The sequence below is a fragment of the Rutidosis leptorrhynchoides genome, chromosome 3 (genome assembly GCF_046630445.1).
Source record: "Rutidosis leptorrhynchoides isolate AG116_Rl617_1_P2 chromosome 3, CSIRO_AGI_Rlap_v1, whole genome shotgun sequence".
NCBI classification, from domain to species: Eukaryota; Viridiplantae; Streptophyta; class Magnoliopsida; order Asterales; family Asteraceae; genus Rutidosis; species Rutidosis leptorrhynchoides.
The window spans coordinates 330015942-330034113 of record NC_092335.1 but is presented as its reverse complement, the minus strand read 5'-3'; the positions used below and the strand labels follow the sequence as shown (position 1 = coordinate 330034113).

The following is an 18172-nucleotide window of genomic DNA, read 5'->3' as shown; positions in this document are numbered from 1 at the left end:
TTCTGTAACAACCCAACCCCGATATCCAGCCAAAACAGTAAACAAAAAAAAAAATTGTTGTGCCAGATGAGTGTGCCACGCGCACCCTGTTGGAGTGCGCGGCGAGCACAGGCCACTTTCATGTCTGTCCGGATTGGTCGTTTTCACGTAAAAAGATCTTGCACTTCCCGACATATTTAGACGAAACGCTTTTCACAACATGTTCTCATATGTAAAACTAACACGATTCAAACATAAAATAAGTTTTACAAGGCGGGGCCCACATATGCCCAAAATACCCTTAAGTACAAAATACAAGTTTCGACCACAAAAGTTTAAATACCAAACGGCACTATGAGCATGGTGTTTGGGGTTAAACTACCCAAATCTTGGTCAAACTCCAAAAGTTATCATATCCCAAAAGCGTCCCCTAATAATAAAGCGGGATCTCTAATCCAACCGTATGCCCTTACCCTTGTCCACGCCAGCGCCTATAAAAAGATAAACAACGAGAGGGTAAGCTAAGGCTTAGTGAATGCAATAATTATACACATACATATATAATATACCTACTTGCAAACACTTACACACATACCGCATACATGCTAGCAACACAATTAGCTTATCATCAATACGAAACTACTAACCTCCAATATCACAAGCTAGCATAACAATCGCATAAATATATATAATTCGAACAATATAATATGCTTACGCTTACAACACAATAACCATGGTTAACCAATCGTACAAGGGAATGGCGCTCGCGAAAGGCCATCGGTGTTCATAACATCCGTTAGTTTACTTAACACCTCGTATCACTAAACCCCCGGGTGGCATCTCAACACCTCGATGCTTCACCCTTTATTTTACTTAGAGTGGTGTCTTAACACCTCGACACTTCACTCCTTAGTGGCATCTTAACACATAATCTAGTTGGACTAAATACCAACAATTCACTAGTGTGCATTTAATGACTTAATGCATTAAATGCCCCATTTTCACCAAAACCGCCCTTAAGGGTCAAGACCACCATTAATCACTTAAAAGCTAGTGATTAAGGTTCAATAACACTAACTATAACATAATTAGGGTAATTCATACCCATAATCCCCAACTAGGTCAATCATTAACCCCTTTGACTCATTTAAAGTCAACACACTCATTTCGGATCATCCACTAACCCCACTAACACCCATTTACCAATTAACTAGATGTGCTAGTAATTAACTAACCAATTAGGACTCATAAACATCAATTAACACTTTGAAACCCTAGGTTAGTTACCATTAAGTCTTCATGACTCAATCTTACCCAAGAACACCCAAAATCACCAAATATGGGTTTTATGTTCATCACTAACCTAAATCCTAACCCTTACACAAATTAAAACAAGGAAATCAAAGTTAGAACATACCACTACAACCAAAACGTAGCTAGAGAGGAGATGAACAACTTTAATACCCGCACTTTGGCCCGAGAACAACTTCTTCCTCTTGGATTTAAGCTTTCTCACTCAAGAATCACACTCTCTCTCTAAAATTAAAGTGAAATGGATAAGGGTGGATGAAATGGAGTAAATGAGGCTCCACAATCTGACCTACTGGCCTTTAACTCATCCACAAGTGCAATTACCAAAATGCCCATCAAAATATCTGTGTAAAAGAAGCAGAAACACGGCTACAGTTTTAGTGCGCCACGCGCACTATTAAGGGTGCGTTGAGCGCACCTAGCTCAGATCCGTCTCTGACTTCTGTTTAACTGCACAATCATTCCCACACTTTATATACTCTATTTACACTGCTGTACAATGAAGATTAGGGTCTTACAAGTTCCATCGATATACTTAAAGGGTTCCTGCAAAAGGGTTTGGTTGAAAAAATACAAGTTTGAAGTATACTGTAGGTTTGATTTTAAATTTTGATTTGTATTTTGGAATTTTGTGAAGTAGATAATATATTCACCAACCTATGGAAGCTTTGAACTTGGAGCACAAAACCTTGAAAGCTTGGAAGCTTTGAACTTAGAGCTAATGAACCATTAATATATTGAATGGAGATGCAGATGAACCATTGAAATATGATGCGTATGGCCATACCCATTTTAATATGACGAACCCTCATATCAAGTTGCAAAACCCATTTTAAGTTTAGATCTCCAATTAAGTTTAGATCTTAAAGATCTTACTCTGTATTTATTAAATATTGAATATCTGAAATTGGTTTTTAATCGGACTTGTATTTAGATCACCATTTCTTTATTTTTATATTATTATCAGAATTTTATTTAATTTAGATAAGAACAAAGGATAAATGACGAAAATACCCTCACATGCTTGGCACATGATTCGATTTTAACAGAAAAAGTTAACAGTGTTAGTGAACTAGGCTATCCTTGCTCCACTTCTAAGTCACAAGGACTATCCGCACTCAAAACAGCAACTTTGTCTATCCATGTTGGCTGGTACAAACCACAAGGACTATCCGCGCAATTTTCTCTTTAATCAAACATAACATTTTTTTTAAAAAAATAAGAGTATTTTTATTTTTATAAAAGCTAAAATCTAAATCATAAAACTTCTTAACGGCTTTACTATATCATAGACATATAAAATTTTCAGTAAATATCTAGAACTCTATAGTGTATACCCTCTAAAAATAAGCGGGCTTATTCCCTCCGGGTTTACGTTCTAACATTTTCAGTTTCCCTCCTGATTCGTTTACATTTTCACTAATTTTCCCTCCCGTTGCATTTAATCCGGTCATTCCCAATTTTTCCTCTCCTCTCTATAATATCAAAAACCGTAATAGTTATGAACTTCATAAACAAAAACAAAAAAATTTGTCATCGATTTCAATATATGCAAAATATACTTCTGCTACATTACAATTTAATTCATGTGATTTTAATAACAGAATCATCAATCTTCGATAACCTAATTCATCTCTCTTCTGCCGCTACCCCAAAAAACCTAATAAACCATGTTCGATTAAAATGATTTCTAATTTCTTTCGCTACAAACCCATCTCTTTGCTCTGGCTACAAACCCATTTAACCACCGCTATCACCACCGTCATCTCCTTCACAGGCGACAACCACCCCCGCCGCCGTAGTATTCGCAAACAATGGCCGCCACCACCATCGACGTCCTTTGATGATTCTTGACTGATGAATCTGCCACAATTTGTGTGCTTCTACACCGTCGCACGCATCTGACACCAAGCTAAGTTGCTTTTCGAAATTCTTTCTTTTTATCTTATTGTAGTGTGATTGGTAATTGATGATGTACTTGTAAACTAATTTAATCTCCAAAAATTAGGGTTTATGATTTGAGTATAGGAAGTGAAATGCCACTTTTTTAATTTTATGGTTTCATTTAATTTGGTGGATGAAATGGTTGGTAAACGAAGATTGATTAATTTGAAAAACAGAAGCAATGGTTTAAACACTGAAACATCATCATCATCATCATCATCATCATCTTAACCTTGTAAAAAGATGAGTTTTTTTATCTTGAGCTATGGTGTTTATGGTAACACTAGTCAAATGACTACTATCTACTAACAAAAAGTGAACACATATTATATTGGATGCACTTGAAGAGTTGAAAATATTATCACATTCTGAGATCCCAATCGAAATCGAACTACTTGAAGAACATTAGAGATTGTAAATTTAAGGATAGTGATAAATTTAAAAACATTTTTTTAACACATGCTACTATAGGTAATTATTTACCATTCATACTAACACCACCTTGTTGATTATACACAGTAACTAGAAATGGGTCCGTTGCGCGCTTCGCTGCGCTATATATATATATATATATATATTTTTTTTTGTTATTGTGCGTTGTTTGTGATCATATACATAGCATTGTATATGTATATTTTACTTGCTAAAGGCCAAGGGCAGAACTACGCGCACTATAATGCAAGGTTATGAAGTACTCGCTGAAAATAAGTATAGCAGCTATGTTTCCGCGCAAATAAATGACTGCGGTTTAATCCGCTGAGTTTTCGCGGATAGTTAAGCGTCTCGCAGACCGCGGATATCTCGAATACTATAAATAAGGAGCTTAGCCTCTCATTTATGGGTTGTTGATTCTCTGCCATTTGCCTAAGCCTTTGTGAATTTCACTTGTGACTTTGCCCAAGGACTTTCCACATTGAGTTAAGGTGAATTATGCTAATTGACAATCAAGACCGGGTCGGGGTGGTTGATCACTTGATAGTTAAAGTGAAAGACGATCATCGGGGCCCAAAATAATCATCCAACATTCCATCCTCCATTGTAATCTTATTGCACTCAATCCGTAATTAAGTAACATCATTAATTAAGGATTGATCAATTGGCGCCATCCGTGGGACACGTTTTATAAATTAAACGGAAAATTTTTGGTTTCGCGTTGTCAAACAATCAATTCGTCGGTTTAATTTCAATCGTGTTTTTGTTGTGATGATTTGCAGGTGCTTTTTGAATACGCAATCAGCTGATCTGCTTCACGGTCATGATGACAAATGCTAAGCAAGCTGGCGTTTCTGCGAATGCTGATGCACTGCCTGGCGATTCGCAGAACGTCGTGATATTTCCATTGCAAACAAATGCTAATATAACCGCGGGAAAATCCGCTCAAGAACCGGCTGCTAAAACATCTGTTGCAAACAATGCTAGTGATTCGCAGCCAGAAGTTGCTGTAGAAAAAATGATTGCGCGTAGAACATTGCTGCAAAATCGCGATGAAACAATCGCTGAAGGAAAGCGAATAAAGGTTTTGGCTGGAAAATCTAGTTTGCGCACTGATAAAATTGTTAGTACTGCCATAAAACAAGCTAAGAAAGATGCTAAATATGATTGCGAGTCTCGCATACCGTGAAATTACTTATGGCCACTGAATGATTCAGGATCACAAGTTGATCGCTTAGTTCTTGAGCATAATGATAGCGATAGTGATAATGCAGAAGATCGCGTTCATTTGAACTCTGCGTATAACTCAAAAATGGCGAAGGCGCCAAGAGAAGAAAGCGAATTCTCTGACGATTCGGATAGTGTTGAAGAGCTTGTTAAAAATCCACATATTAAGCGAAAGCGACCACCAACACCTTTCCCTCGTTATGGGGAAGAAGGTGAAGCATCTGATGCTGCTCGCAGAGAAAATGCGCAAAATTTTTTGGCGGATGCTTTCAGAAGCATTGCGCCAAAGTTAATGCAACATAAATTTGAACAGCCAAATTTCTAGCAAAAAATGATTAGCAAGTTTTGTGCGGAGAATGCAGACACTCGCACAAAAAAGACAACTGAAATCACTACTGCCGCGGACAAGTTTGTCCAGCATATTTCTGATTATCCAATTGTCTCTCCGCCGATTGTGCAGGCAACTCTGGGAGTTTATTCGGGTTTAACCGATCCCTTAGATTTTCTGCAACGCTTCGAAGGGGTGGTGAGCACCTATAACTGGGATGAACCAGTTGCGTGCGGAGTGTTCCCCATGGCTTTGCAAGGGTCAGCAAGGGAGTGGTTTCATAGTCTGCAATCTCGCAGTATCATTGGCTTTGTCGATTTGCGCGAAATTTTTTTGCTACAGTTTCAAAATCTTTTACCGCAGAAAAAGACACATATAGAATGTCACGACATTAAGCAAGGCACCAAAGAAACTTTGAGCGCATTACTTACGCGGTATATTTATGAATGCCAAAAAATTCCACGATTGAATGAAGATCAGAAAATTTCAGGTATTTTGCATGCTATTAACCCACATCGACAACCTACTCTAGTGCGAAGATTGCGAAGGGATGTCCCGCTAACTTTCGCTAAAGTACAACAAGAAACATACGATTATCTCCGCGGTTAAGAGGATAGCACTATCACCCCTGCGTGTGGGTGGGGTAAAGACAAAAGTTGGAGAGATGACAATGACTCTTTTCGCGATGGTAACAGTGATATTTACCGCGGATCAGGTTTTCCGCGAAGAAATGGCGGCGGTGGATACCCGCGAAATGACAGATTTCAAGGTCAAAATGACAACCATGGATATGGCCGTCGTGATCGCTATTCTACGCGAAAGTGGAACAATGAATCTTTCAATATCATTCAAATGCTAACAAAAATGCCTAAGGAAATTTTGTTGCAAGAGAGAGTTGCTAAGTCTTTTCCTGATCCGCAGCCTTTGGGAGAGAATAGCAGGCGCGATCGATCAAAGTTTTGTGTTTTCCATGACGATTATGGTCATGACACCAATCGCTGCAGAGATTTAGCGGAATTCATTGCAGAAGCATATGAGCAAGGAGAGCTGGACCATTTAATCGCGCAGAACACTGCGAATGCGATTATAATGCCGACAGAAGCTAATACCTCGAATGCGTCAAATGCGGTTGAGCGAAAGGCTCCTGCAGTGAAAAATCTGGGGGTAAAGATGGTTAGTAAGAAAGAAAATCAGCGCGGAATTCAGGTAATAAATGTGGTAGAAGTACAGGGCGAAATGTCGGTACTGCAAATTTCAGCGCAGATTGTCAGTTGGAAATGTCCCTCTATTACATTTCCTCCTGCAAGTTTGACCGCGGATGTTGATAAACCTGTGGTGGTTTCATGACGCATTGCGAATACTGGTATAATGATAATGAAGGTACATGTGGACACTGGTAGCAGTGTCGATGTTATGTACGAACAATGTTTTAGCAAGCTACCCGCGAACATTCAAGCTTTGATGAAACCGACTGCGGTTTCACTTGCTGGATTCTCAGGAGAGTCATCCTGGCCTGTTGGCCAATTGGAGTTACAAATGGAGCTAGTTGATGATAGCGATGAGTCGCTAAGGCGCCAAGCTTTATTGAATCTATATATAATGCGAAATCAATCGCGATTCAATATGATACTTGGGCGCACTGCTTTGTGCATGTTTGGCGTTATCCCTTCTACTATACATGGTATGCTAAAATTTTCTGCTAATAAGGGAGTTGGCACGCTGACTTCTGCGGAAGTGGAGCCATTCTGTGCTATGATTATGGCAAATGCGAATATGGGTATTGAAGGACATTCAGTTAATCCTAAATAGTGCGAAATTTCATCAATGAATGATATAATGATGCGAATATGCTTGTTGCGTTTATTTTTTAACCTTGTAATGCGAAACAATAATGAATAAAGCAAAGTTAATTTCAGTGTTAGTAGTTGTTTCTTTAACAAAGCGAATACACTGCGTGTGGCCACGCATAGTGATTATTTCGCAGAATACAAGAGTATTTCGCAGAATACAATTACTTATCTTTCATAACACTAAGTTAACATTTGTTCTGCGGATACTTTAAGTAAAGTGGCACGGTTTTCGCTAAAATATGGCCTACTTAAATGTTATAATAATGCAAAAGTGTATTGCGAAATAACATGCTAAAAGCCAAGTGATGAAATTGCCCACTTGTGTTAATTTGAAAATAATTGCGAAAGGAAAAAATTTCCTAAGTATTTGATCTTGCCAATACTTAGATGCTTCGCAATGCTAAATTTGCCTAAGGATCAATTTGTTGGACTTAGAAGATTCATAATGATTAAAAGATTGTTTCGCATAAAGTACGCTTTGTTATGTGCACAATAGCGAATGCGAAAATTGCAAAGGGCAAGTCTGAATTATGAATATATGATAATGTAAAGCGCTATATAAATAAAAGAAGTTGCAACTACGAATTGTAAATAAGAGATTAATATTAAATGCGAAAACATCGCGAATCGTTACACAAAACGCAATTCAAGATTGCGAAAGTACATTCAAAAATAGCTAAGGCAAACTTAAAGCTCTAATGCTTCAATATCTGCGATTGAAACGCCCTCACGCTGGCTAAGTTCTTCAAGGGCAGGTATGCTGACTTTCTCGACCCCCTTTTTCGCTCTCTCGAGTGCTTCGCGAGCATCATCTGTGGCGCATATTTCTTTCACCATGTCAGAAGGTAGAAGTTGAGAAAGATCGCCAAGCTTGCACAATAGATCATACCACTCACAGCGAGTGGCAAGTTTTGCTGCTTGGGCATACGATCGAAATTTTTCAGTGACTGGATTGGAGTCCATCACTTTATCTGCGAATTTTGGGAGATACTTGACCAACTGTGTGAAATCTTTTGCAGCAGTTTCCGCAGTTTCCGCCCTCTTTTTGAGCCTGGCGTTCTCCTCCATAACCTTTTTGAGCCGCGCCTCCGCCTTTTGCGCTTTTCTCTCGTGAGCGTTTGCAAGCTTCACTACTTTATCATACTCATCTGACATCTCTGTAAAGCGCTCCATACTATCAACTGTTAGATAAATTGCATTGTAGCAATTATGCAGTCGCTGTCTTGCAGTTTCGGGGTATGAGAGTTTGCGGTATTGGTCTTTTGTCTCATGGGGAACAAATTTATAAAGCCTGCGGTATAATCTATTGGCCTGTTCTGCTGCTGCGGATTCTCGCGCATCAGTTTCTCCCCCATCCTCCTCATTAGATGCCTCTGCGTCAGATGAAAGAGATAAATTTTCTTGCCGGACTCTTCAAGAACATCTGTGAGAATGCTCCCTCTAATGTTGTAGAGCGGTGTGGCTTCAGCAGATGACTCTGAAAGAACAACTATAGCCAGATAAGCAAATATAGCAAGTATATGCGAACATAAAAAGTGCGTAATAAGCAAATAAAGCGAATTAACAATTACTTACTCGTTTCTTGTTCAGAAAGAGAGCGTAATCGTTTTCTTGTGCGCGGGGTAGTGGCACATTCCACAACTTTTCGCTTGCCGCGGTCCTCACCACCAGCAATTTGGCATGTATTGATGATTGGCTCATCAATAACAACAATCTCGCCATCGCCATTTTTTAGGCGACGAGCATGGCTGATCCTGCTGATATCAGCGGACCTCATGATAAGGTCAAGAGCAACCTCTGCGAAAATAAAAATATATAATATAAAGCAAAAGTATAATGCGAAAAGTATAAGAAGTATTATGCGATAAATTTAAGCGAAGTACCATTTTTTGCCTGGTCAACTAAAAGCGTGTCATGGTCGCTCCATGGTCATTGAATTGAAACTCTGCCAATGTACAGCGGTACATTAGAATAAGCCCGCAGAATTAGGCCTGCGTTTTTGAAAGTATTGAGAATATCATTCTAAAGATCATCGAGTACAGGTCTCTCATTAAGATTGGGATCAAGTTCTGTACACCATGTTCTTGGTATGTTGCTGTCCACATAGGCGGTGTCATTGATGTAAAAGAAAGAACCGCGCCAATTGCATATTGAATCTTTACGCGAAATCATTGTGCCCAGTTTGCTGCGGAATGAAAACCATCCCACATCGTATAAAATCAGACTATTACACATGCGAAACACGTTTAACAGCGGTTGTTTGTTGTTGGCATGGCAGTACATCTCGAACAGAACAATTTTAACTTGGGCTCATCATGCTATACTCGCGGGGAAGGAAAAACGAGCAGTTTACGCTTTAGTAGCTACCGTTTCACTGGCTCTAGTATTCACCGCCTTTCAAGGAATGGAATATTATCAAGCGCCCTCCACAATTTCGGGCACCTCTGTATCGACTGAATCACTCTAAGGGTCTAATCGGTGGAACCGGTGAACCACGCGAACTGGTTAGATGCCCTTCAATATGTAGAATACCATGGAAAAAAAAAACAACCCTAGAAAGTTGGGTTCAAAACGAGGTTGATCGCGATTCTTCATCTAAGAAAGACACGGATACTAAGGTTCGTCTTTCACAGTTCTGGAATGAATTTTATAGTTCTGCGGAGTTGCTAGTTGCCTTTCGTCAAGTAGGTAAAGTAGGCATACGAACCACTTTAGCTTTGCCTTAGACTCTATTGGAACAAAGCAAAGAAGGAGGCGGAATGGAGAAAGGAAAGGGACAAGGGCGGTCTTGCTTGGCGCGAAGGCTGCTGGTTCGGGGGTAGAGTACAGTACTAAAGGTCCTCGGACTTCCAGGCGGTTTTTCTTTTGGGCAGCTGTTCACCGTTGGATCTCGCCAATACAGCCCCCTATAGTTTTCGTTACCGAGATATCTTTTTTTTGTTTTTTCATTGTTCCCAAGTATTTTTTGGGTAATCTGCTCCCATGCTGCAAACAGTCAAATCTGAACTTAACCTTGTCGCTCTTCTTTCTTTCCTCGCGAGCAGGAAGCACACCAGCAGCGTGCGTTGCGTGATTCTACTGTGTTTTTTTTGCACTTGACTGGGTGGATTCACTTTCTTGCTAAAGAGATGAGTTGCCTTTTTTAGAAGAAAGATTATATAAAAGATTATATATATATATATGTCCAATCCCCTGTGGTGGCGAGACCAACCAAGATGTATGTCGTCCAACCCAACCTCAGACTCTTTCTTCCCGACCTATTTGACTCTCTGGCCGCTGTTATAGTTATTTAGGTGGTATCCCGAGATTGAAGAGATCGAATTCCTCCGGGGAACACACGAAACAAAGATATGAACTGGGTAAATAGAAATGGTCGAGCGCAATGCAGTGGTATTGGTTCCGATTCGACAAAGGTAGAATGCCTGGTCGAAGGTCCAGTACAGTAGGTAGCAGGCGTGTTCGTTTTGGCTCCCGAGCGAGAACGAGAAATAGGCGATGCACCATCCTTGCTGCTACGTACGTTGACCTTGACTACGAGGACTCATTTTTTGACTTCTCCTTTTAGGCAGTTCTCTCTCTTTCTCGACTTGCAACTCACTTTTCCCTTCGTAGAGCAGATCATGAATTGAAAAAGTTCTATCTGGGCAAAACGCTAATTTTTTATAGATTTCCCTTCATTTAGGGCACCAATCCCGACTGATCCCGTTGCTATAGTATAACAAGAGATAGGCGCCTACCTTAAAGTCACCTATCGACACTCAAGCCTGTTCATCCTGCTTTCTCTCCTTTATAAGACTGGAAGAGATAGAAGGCTCTCCTGTCTTTGACGCGGGGAACCCCTCCCCCCTAGTCCACCAGACCGCCTACCTCTTCCTCAACCGGAGACGCCGCCGGTACCTGACCCGGTCCCCGTCGTGATCCCCCGATTGCCCCAACCGCTACTCTCTGATGAAGAGAGAAGTGCAATCCTCTATCAGAGATACTTGGGCAACAATTTGGGAGGGAGCGATAACCTTCTACATCTGGTCTCCACTATAGACGCTCAATTGCTAGTGGAGCGATATGTAGAAGCTGCCTTAGAGGCGGTGTCATTGATGTAAAAGAAAGAACCGCGCCAATTGCATATTGAATCTTTACGCGAAATCATTGTGCCCAGTTTGCTGCGGAATGAAAACCATCCTACATCGTATAAAATCAGACTATTACACATGCGAAACACGTTTAACAGCGGTTGTTTGTTGTTGGCATGGCAGTACATCTCGAACAGAACAATTTTATTAACCGCATTCGGATGAAGCTGTGCCATAGCGATCTTATAATACTCGCAGACATTGCGGAAAAATTCTGTAAGTGGAAATCGGAGGTTGCCTTGAGAGATGGCAGCCTCATATACGGTAATCGTCCCCTTAGGGGGAGTGCCAGCTCGCTGTTCTGGTAAGGGTGCGGTAGGCACAAATTGTGCAAGTGGCGGATACCACTCCTGTAGGGTTTGGAGTTTTGTTTCCGTCATATAGGAAACATAACCCCCAGGAGTATGCATCGAGGAAGAAGACGCCATTTAACTAAATCGGATGTTGAATTGAAGAAAATTAAAGGTTGGAATCGTTAATTGCACAGTACGATTGTGATTGAAAAAATATGATTGAATGTGAAATTGGAAGAGAAAAGCGTAAAGTTTTTATTCGGAATAACCAGCTATTTATAATTGGAATTATGGTGAGCAAGTTGAAAGGGTAATCATTACATTTAAACGGCTGAAATTACCGTAACGTGTAAACGGTAAATTTCTAACCGTTACACCGTATTGATTTGACAGAATGACGAAAAGTTACCGTTGTAATTACGCATTGAGCCTAATAAAAACAACGGTAATAAATGGACGGTAAAAATTATAAAATATCGTTTGCGAAATATTTTAAAGAAGCACTTCTTTCATTTTAGAGTTTATCATGATACATTTGCTTCGCGAAAATGTATCATAATAAACTGGGGGGACTTGATCATATACATAGCATTGTATATGTATATTTTACTTGCTAAAGGCTAAGGGCAGAACTACGCGCACAATAATGCAAGGTTATGAAGTACTCGCTGAAAATAAGTATAGCAGCTATGTTTCCGCGCAAATAAATGACTGCGGTTTAATCCGCTGAATTTCCGCGAATAGTTAAGTGTCTCGCAGACCGCGGATATCTCGAATACTATAAATAGGGAGTTTGGCCTCTCATTTATGGGTTGTTGATTCTCTGTCATTTGCCTAAGCCTTTGTGAATTTCACTTGTGACTTTGCCCAAGGACTTTCCACATTGAGTTAAGGTGAATTATGCTAATTGACAATCAAGACCGGGTCGGGGTGGTTGATCACTTGATAGTTAAAGTGAAAGACGATCATCGGGGCCCAAAATAATCATCCAACATTCCATCCTTCATTGTAATCTTATTGCACTCAATCCGTAATTAAGTAACATCATTAATTAAGGATTGATCAGTTTGCATCCAGAATAGTTAATTCCTACATTGCATCTTTCATACGTTGTTCGGTTTATACAATAGTTGCACTTGTTTCTTACATGAGTTGTAGCAGCTGGGTAATCCTACAAAAGTTGTTCCTTGCATGAGTTGTAGCCCATTATTCCTTACAATATATAGTTACATATGTATCATTTTTTGCCTATATAGTTTATTAAAAAAGGCGAGTAGTCCTACAGAGGAGATTGATGCATCTTATTTCTCTTTGATGTGCCTACAATTTATAACAAAAGGTGTCTAGTATCAAACAAAAGATTATTAACAAAGAGGTTGATGCATACGTTAGAGGTGTTATAAATGGTTCTCAATGTCATGTCATAGGCAGTACAATATTAGTATATAGTTTATTTACCTGAAATCAATAAGGTTGATTATCCTCTTGGTCTTGTTCCCGGCGGGTTTGATCGAACTAACGCTCTGGATGCAACCTATGTAATCTGTGATTATTGCTGTTACTGTATTTTTTTTGTAATGAAATGAAATTGATGTTTGTTATTGTTAAAATGATGCAACTGTTAAATTCATTTGTAAGCCCATCTCCACAACACTTGTGATAACGTGAACGATTGTCGTTAGAATACGCTTTAACCCGCTCATCAAACCAAAATGTAACAAAACATCACGATCAAACTTTGTGACACCTACAATGGATTTATAAACAATATATAAAAACACAAAAAGAAACACCATTCATTACACCAAAAACGACAGTACAATAATCTATAACAGTTTTATAAAACAAAAATGTAAAGAAAGAACATACCATGAACATCAAGAACTTTGAGCATCTTATCAATGTACCAAATTTTGTCCGGCGAAAGCCTAAAAACACTAAAGAAGAAATTCTAGTGCATAGATGATGAGCTGAAATGATAAAGCATGTTGAAGGTTTTACATAAATGACACAGGTATGAAAAAGAAACGATGAACTTACTTTATCTTAATAGTTCAACAAATAAATAATGTTCTTGCAGTGGCTGTAAACTGCAGCAGCAAACACCTGTATTATTTGAAATTAAAGCGCATACGAACCATCATACTCATTATTCACAAAATCATAACTGTGATTATAACAAAAACACTATATAAAATTACAAAATGATAATGATAAACAACAAAATTGACCATTGCGAAACCCCAGGTATCAACTTAGTGTAAACATATGTCATCTCGTTTACACTGAATTTGTAATCGTCACAGGAAAAAAGAAATCTTTAACCAAAATCCGCACGTTGCGCCGCAATGTTTAGATACATACAAACAGAAATGACGTTATGCTACATGGTGTGAAATTCATCTAGAAATTAAGTTGAACCAAAAACTTGGTGGGTAACACATGAGGTGGGTAACACTCAAATGACATGACCTTTTTCTACTATAATGTATTAGGCAAGGTTGGAGCCAGATGCTCACCCTTTCAGGTCCTTAGTTTTGCAGTGTAGAGAGATCCCAGCTTGATTACAAAAACACGCCTTTATTCATTCTTAAAATCCAGTAAGTGCTATTATAGCAGTTTGAAATGCAATATAAATATTACAGAGTAGTTATACAAAACAACGCATGCTTATGTGACATTTAATTGCGAACGGGTAAAGACAAACTATAAAAGCTACCTTAGTTTGAGAAGTGTAACCTACATTGTTAGATTTGCAAGGATAACTCTGAAAAAAATCAGAAATCTTACCAGACCGATTCGTTTGTTAGTAACAATACATATATACATATACATATTACATATGAATAGTATAAAATACCAACATCTAAAAATTCTTGACTCTGCATTTTCAATATGAATCACAATCGGTGGTCAAAATCGAATCATAAACTAAAAATGAATCTAAATTCAGAACTTAAAACTAAGAAGATTGCCATAGCAATATAAAAAATAGCAGTTAATGTAAAATACCGATAGTTCCACATATACTAAACAAATACAATTCTAAGGGGATTACATTTTAAGGATTCTAAGGTAGGTAATACCCATGTGATAACTTTGACATCAACTTTAATCTCTATATAAATATAAATATTTTGGGTCACAATACTTCCAAGGATTGTGACCGTAAAGTTCGCCTTAGATTTTAATGAACTAATTCTAACATACTGAATGTATAACAAAAGTCACCTGTTAATAAATAGAAAATCAAAAAATGTAGCATCATGAGAAAACCTTTGAATCGTTGCTCATCGAGCACACCGCAAAAGCATAAAAACCTCACAAAAAATCCAAATCCCAATCATCATCTACATCAGTTCCAAACAAAAAAGCAAAACCCTAGATTTAAAACCCAAAATTAATTCCACACAATATTATTAATAGAATTAAAAGAAACCGGCTACATAAGTCAGCTTACTTTCGTTGCCGAGAGTAACCAATTCAAGCCGTCGCCTTCCTCGAAGTTCTAGTCACCGGAGATGGTTCCGGAGATTTCGCAGAATCTCGTGTAAATATATAAAATTTGTACGGTATTGTTCGGAAAATCGTTACGGATTCGTAGGTGGTAGTGGCATCGCCTAATACAGCGGCATGAAAGACATAATCTACCGTCAAGAACATTTGGGGTATTTCACTTTTGAACAGAGAGAGATATGTGAAAGAGGACGGCTGATTTGAGGATTACTTTTTGTTACTGTACTGAAAACAACAACAAAAAACATGTGGCCCAAATTAGAACGACAATTTCTCATAACCAAATCATTACAGGCCTTTTGTTGTTATATAGATGTATAATAAAGTGAAGAATTGTTCTTTATCTAAAAAGAACTAAGGAGATGTTATGATTAAACTAAGTATTTAAACTGAATTCAATCGATAATCAACCCGAAAGCTTCAATAGATTGGAAGCGATGAAATTGATTACAATATCAATACAAACTGAGATTCAATTACAGAAAATATGAGAGGGAAATGTTGATCACAACACAAATCCAAAACTGAACTAACAGACGGTTAATCGAGCTATTTAACTAAACCTAACAACTAACAGAGTTGTTAAGGTCACGTGCAGAAAGCGTGCCAAACCAGCTGGAACCCACGTGCTGCTCACAAGACTTTTGAATTAACAAGACTTTTGTTGACTTCCAATTATCCATAACAATTGCTCCCTCTTCAAATGATTCTTGACCTCAAGAATCCAAATTAAAATCTGGGAATCGTTGCTGGAAGTCTTCAATCACCTCCCAAGTTGCATCATCTGCACTACCATTCTGCCATTGCACCAATAATGAGACCGTAGCTCCATCGCCTTTCTTTGTAAGACGTCGATCTAAAATTTTAGCAGGTTCAACTATAAGCAAATCATCCTGGTTAACTGTTGGAATCTTGCTCATTTCCACGGGTGGACTGCCGTTGTGTAACTTTAACTGTGAAACATGAAAAACTGGGTGGATTCTTGAAGTGTGTGGTAGCTGCAACTGATAAGCCACCTGGCCCACTTGTTTAACCACTTCAAATGGCCCATAATACTTCTGAGATAACTTGTTGAAAGTGTTACCCCTTAAGGTGAGCTGCCTATATATGGTTGCAACTTAACATAGACCCAATTACCTACTACAAATGATCTCTCAGTCCTCTTTTTGTCTGCATAACACTTCATTCTATCCTGTGCTCTTGTCAAATGGTATTTGAGCATATTCATTGCCTCTTCTCTTGCCAACAGAGATCTTTCAACCAAGTCAACCTTACTAGCTCCTTTGTTATAATTGACCACATCTTTAGGACTTTGGCCATACAAAACTTCAAAAGGAGTAGTGCCAATAGCTGTATGGAAATGGGTGTTATACCAATACTCAGCATGTGACAACCAATTGGCCCAATCTTTTGGTTTCTCCCCAGTCATACATCTTAAGTAACACTCCACACTCTTGTTGACTATTTCAGTCTGACCATCAGTTTGAGGATGGTAGGCTGTGGATAAATGAAGCTTGACCTTTAGTTGCCTGAATAGCTCCTGCCAAAACAAGCTCAAAAATACCTTATCCCTGTCACTCACTATTGTTTCTGGCAACCCATGAAGCTTATACACATTGTCAATGAAAACAGTTGCAATTTGATGAGCTGTAAATGGATGTTTTAAAGTAATAAAGTGACTATATTTGCTCAGCCTATCAACCACTACCAAAACAACTGTTTTCCCATTAGAAGATGGTAATCCCTCTATGAAGTCCATGTATATTTCTGCCCAAACCCTTTTTGGAATAGGTAAAGGCTGCAGCAACCCTGGTGACATAGCTAAATCAGGCTTACATTGTTGGCAGATTTGACAAGCCCTCACATATTGTCTGACATCATGCCTTAAACCTTTCCAATAAAAACTTGTTGTTAACCTGTGGATAGTGCCATGTACCCCAGAATGGCCACCAACTGAATCATCATGGAAATGGTGTATCAGCTCAGTCCTTAAAGCACTATCAGCTCCTACCACCAACTTGTTCTTCCTCCATAACTTGCCATCTTTCCACAAATAATGTTTGGATTGAACTTCTTTATTTTGCAATTTAGATATGAATTGTTGCATATCCATATCTTGAGTACACTGTCTATCACCCTAGCTTCCATATTGCTAGAAATACTTGAAATATGAATCTGAAATAGTTGACCACCATACATTCTTCTAGACAATGCATCTGCTCCCATATTTTCATTCCCCTTTTTGTAACAAATTTCATAATCAAAACCCATAAGCTTGGGCAGCCACTTCATCTGTGTAGGTGTTGTAATCCTTTGGTCCATGAGGTACTTTAGACTCACATGATCAGTTTTTATCTTAAAGTGATTGTCTAACAAATACCCTCTCCATTTATCTAAAGCTATAATGACTGCCAGAAATTCCTTCTCATAAGTGGACAAGGATTGGTGCCTAGGAGCTAGGGTTTTACTCAAATAAGCTATAGGGTGGCCATCTTGCTGTAAAATGGCACCAATTTCCACCCCTGATGCATCAGTCTCAATAGTGAACTCTTTTGTAAAGTCTGGCAGCTGTAGCACATGTGAGGTTTGCAATGCTAACTTTAACTTTTCAAAGGCAAGTGTTGCCTCTTCATCCCACAGAAAAGCATTTTTCTTAAGTAACCTAGTCAATGGTTGAGCAATTGAGGCATAATCCTTAACAAACCTTTTATAATACCCTGTGAGCCCTAAGAAACCCCTTAATTGTTTCAAATTCTTAGGGATTGGCCAAGTGGTTATTGCCTCTATTTTTGAAGGTGCAGTACTGACCCCCTGTTCAGTGATCACATGCCCTAAATACTCCACACTTTGGGTTGCAAAAACACATTTACTCTGCTTAGCAAACAACACATGTTCCCTCATGGTTTGTAAAATCACCCTTAAGTGTTGTATATGCTCAGACAAGCTATTACTATACACCAATATGTCATCAAAAAATACAAGTGTAAATTTCCTTAGAAAGGGCTTAAATACCTCATTCATTAGGGCTTGAAATGTGGAGGGTGCATTAGTGAGACCAAAGGGCATGACCAAAAATTCATAATGACCCTCATGTGTCTTGAATGCAGTCTTGGCAATATCATCCTCATACATCCTGATTTGATGGTATCCTGACCTCAAGTC

General features: G+C 38.8%; 1 protein-coding gene and 1 long non-coding RNA gene across 7 annotated transcripts; both read right to left on the bottom strand.

The window, feature by feature from the left end:
• Positions 1 to 7758: 7758 nt before the first annotated feature.
• LOC139901125 (uncharacterized) lies at positions 7759 to 8752 on the bottom strand. The gene is made up of 2 exons (XM_071883863.1): positions 8647 to 8752; positions 7759 to 8548 (listed from the first exon to the last, which is right to left on the bottom strand). Exon 2 carries the CDS (start codon positions 8242 to 8244, stop codon positions 7759 to 7761), a length of 486 nt encoding a protein of 161 aa, XP_071739964.1. The 5' UTR covers positions 8245 to 8548; positions 8647 to 8752.
• Positions 8753 to 12528: 3776 nt separating this feature from the next.
• Positions 12529 to 15336, bottom strand: LOC139897509 (uncharacterized). 6 transcript variants are annotated; one of them, XR_011776607.1, is made up of 5 exons: positions 14955 to 15336; positions 13535 to 14844; positions 13364 to 13445; positions 12953 to 13241; positions 12529 to 12814 (listed from the first exon to the last, which is right to left on the bottom strand). It is a non-coding gene; the product is annotated as an uncharacterized lncRNA (long non-coding RNA). The 6 variants fall into 6 exon arrangements; XR_011776608.1 differs by having other exon boundaries at positions 13364 to 13431; XR_011776610.1 differs by having other exon boundaries at positions 13364 to 13600; positions 14771 to 14875; positions 14955 to 15329.
• Positions 15337 to 18172: the final 2836 nt, after the last annotated feature.

Coding starts and splice junctions, on each gene's coding strand:
- LOC139901125 (XM_071883863.1), bottom strand. CDS start 8,244: ATGGAGCGCTTTACAGAGATGTCAGATGAGTATGATAAAGTAGTGAAG.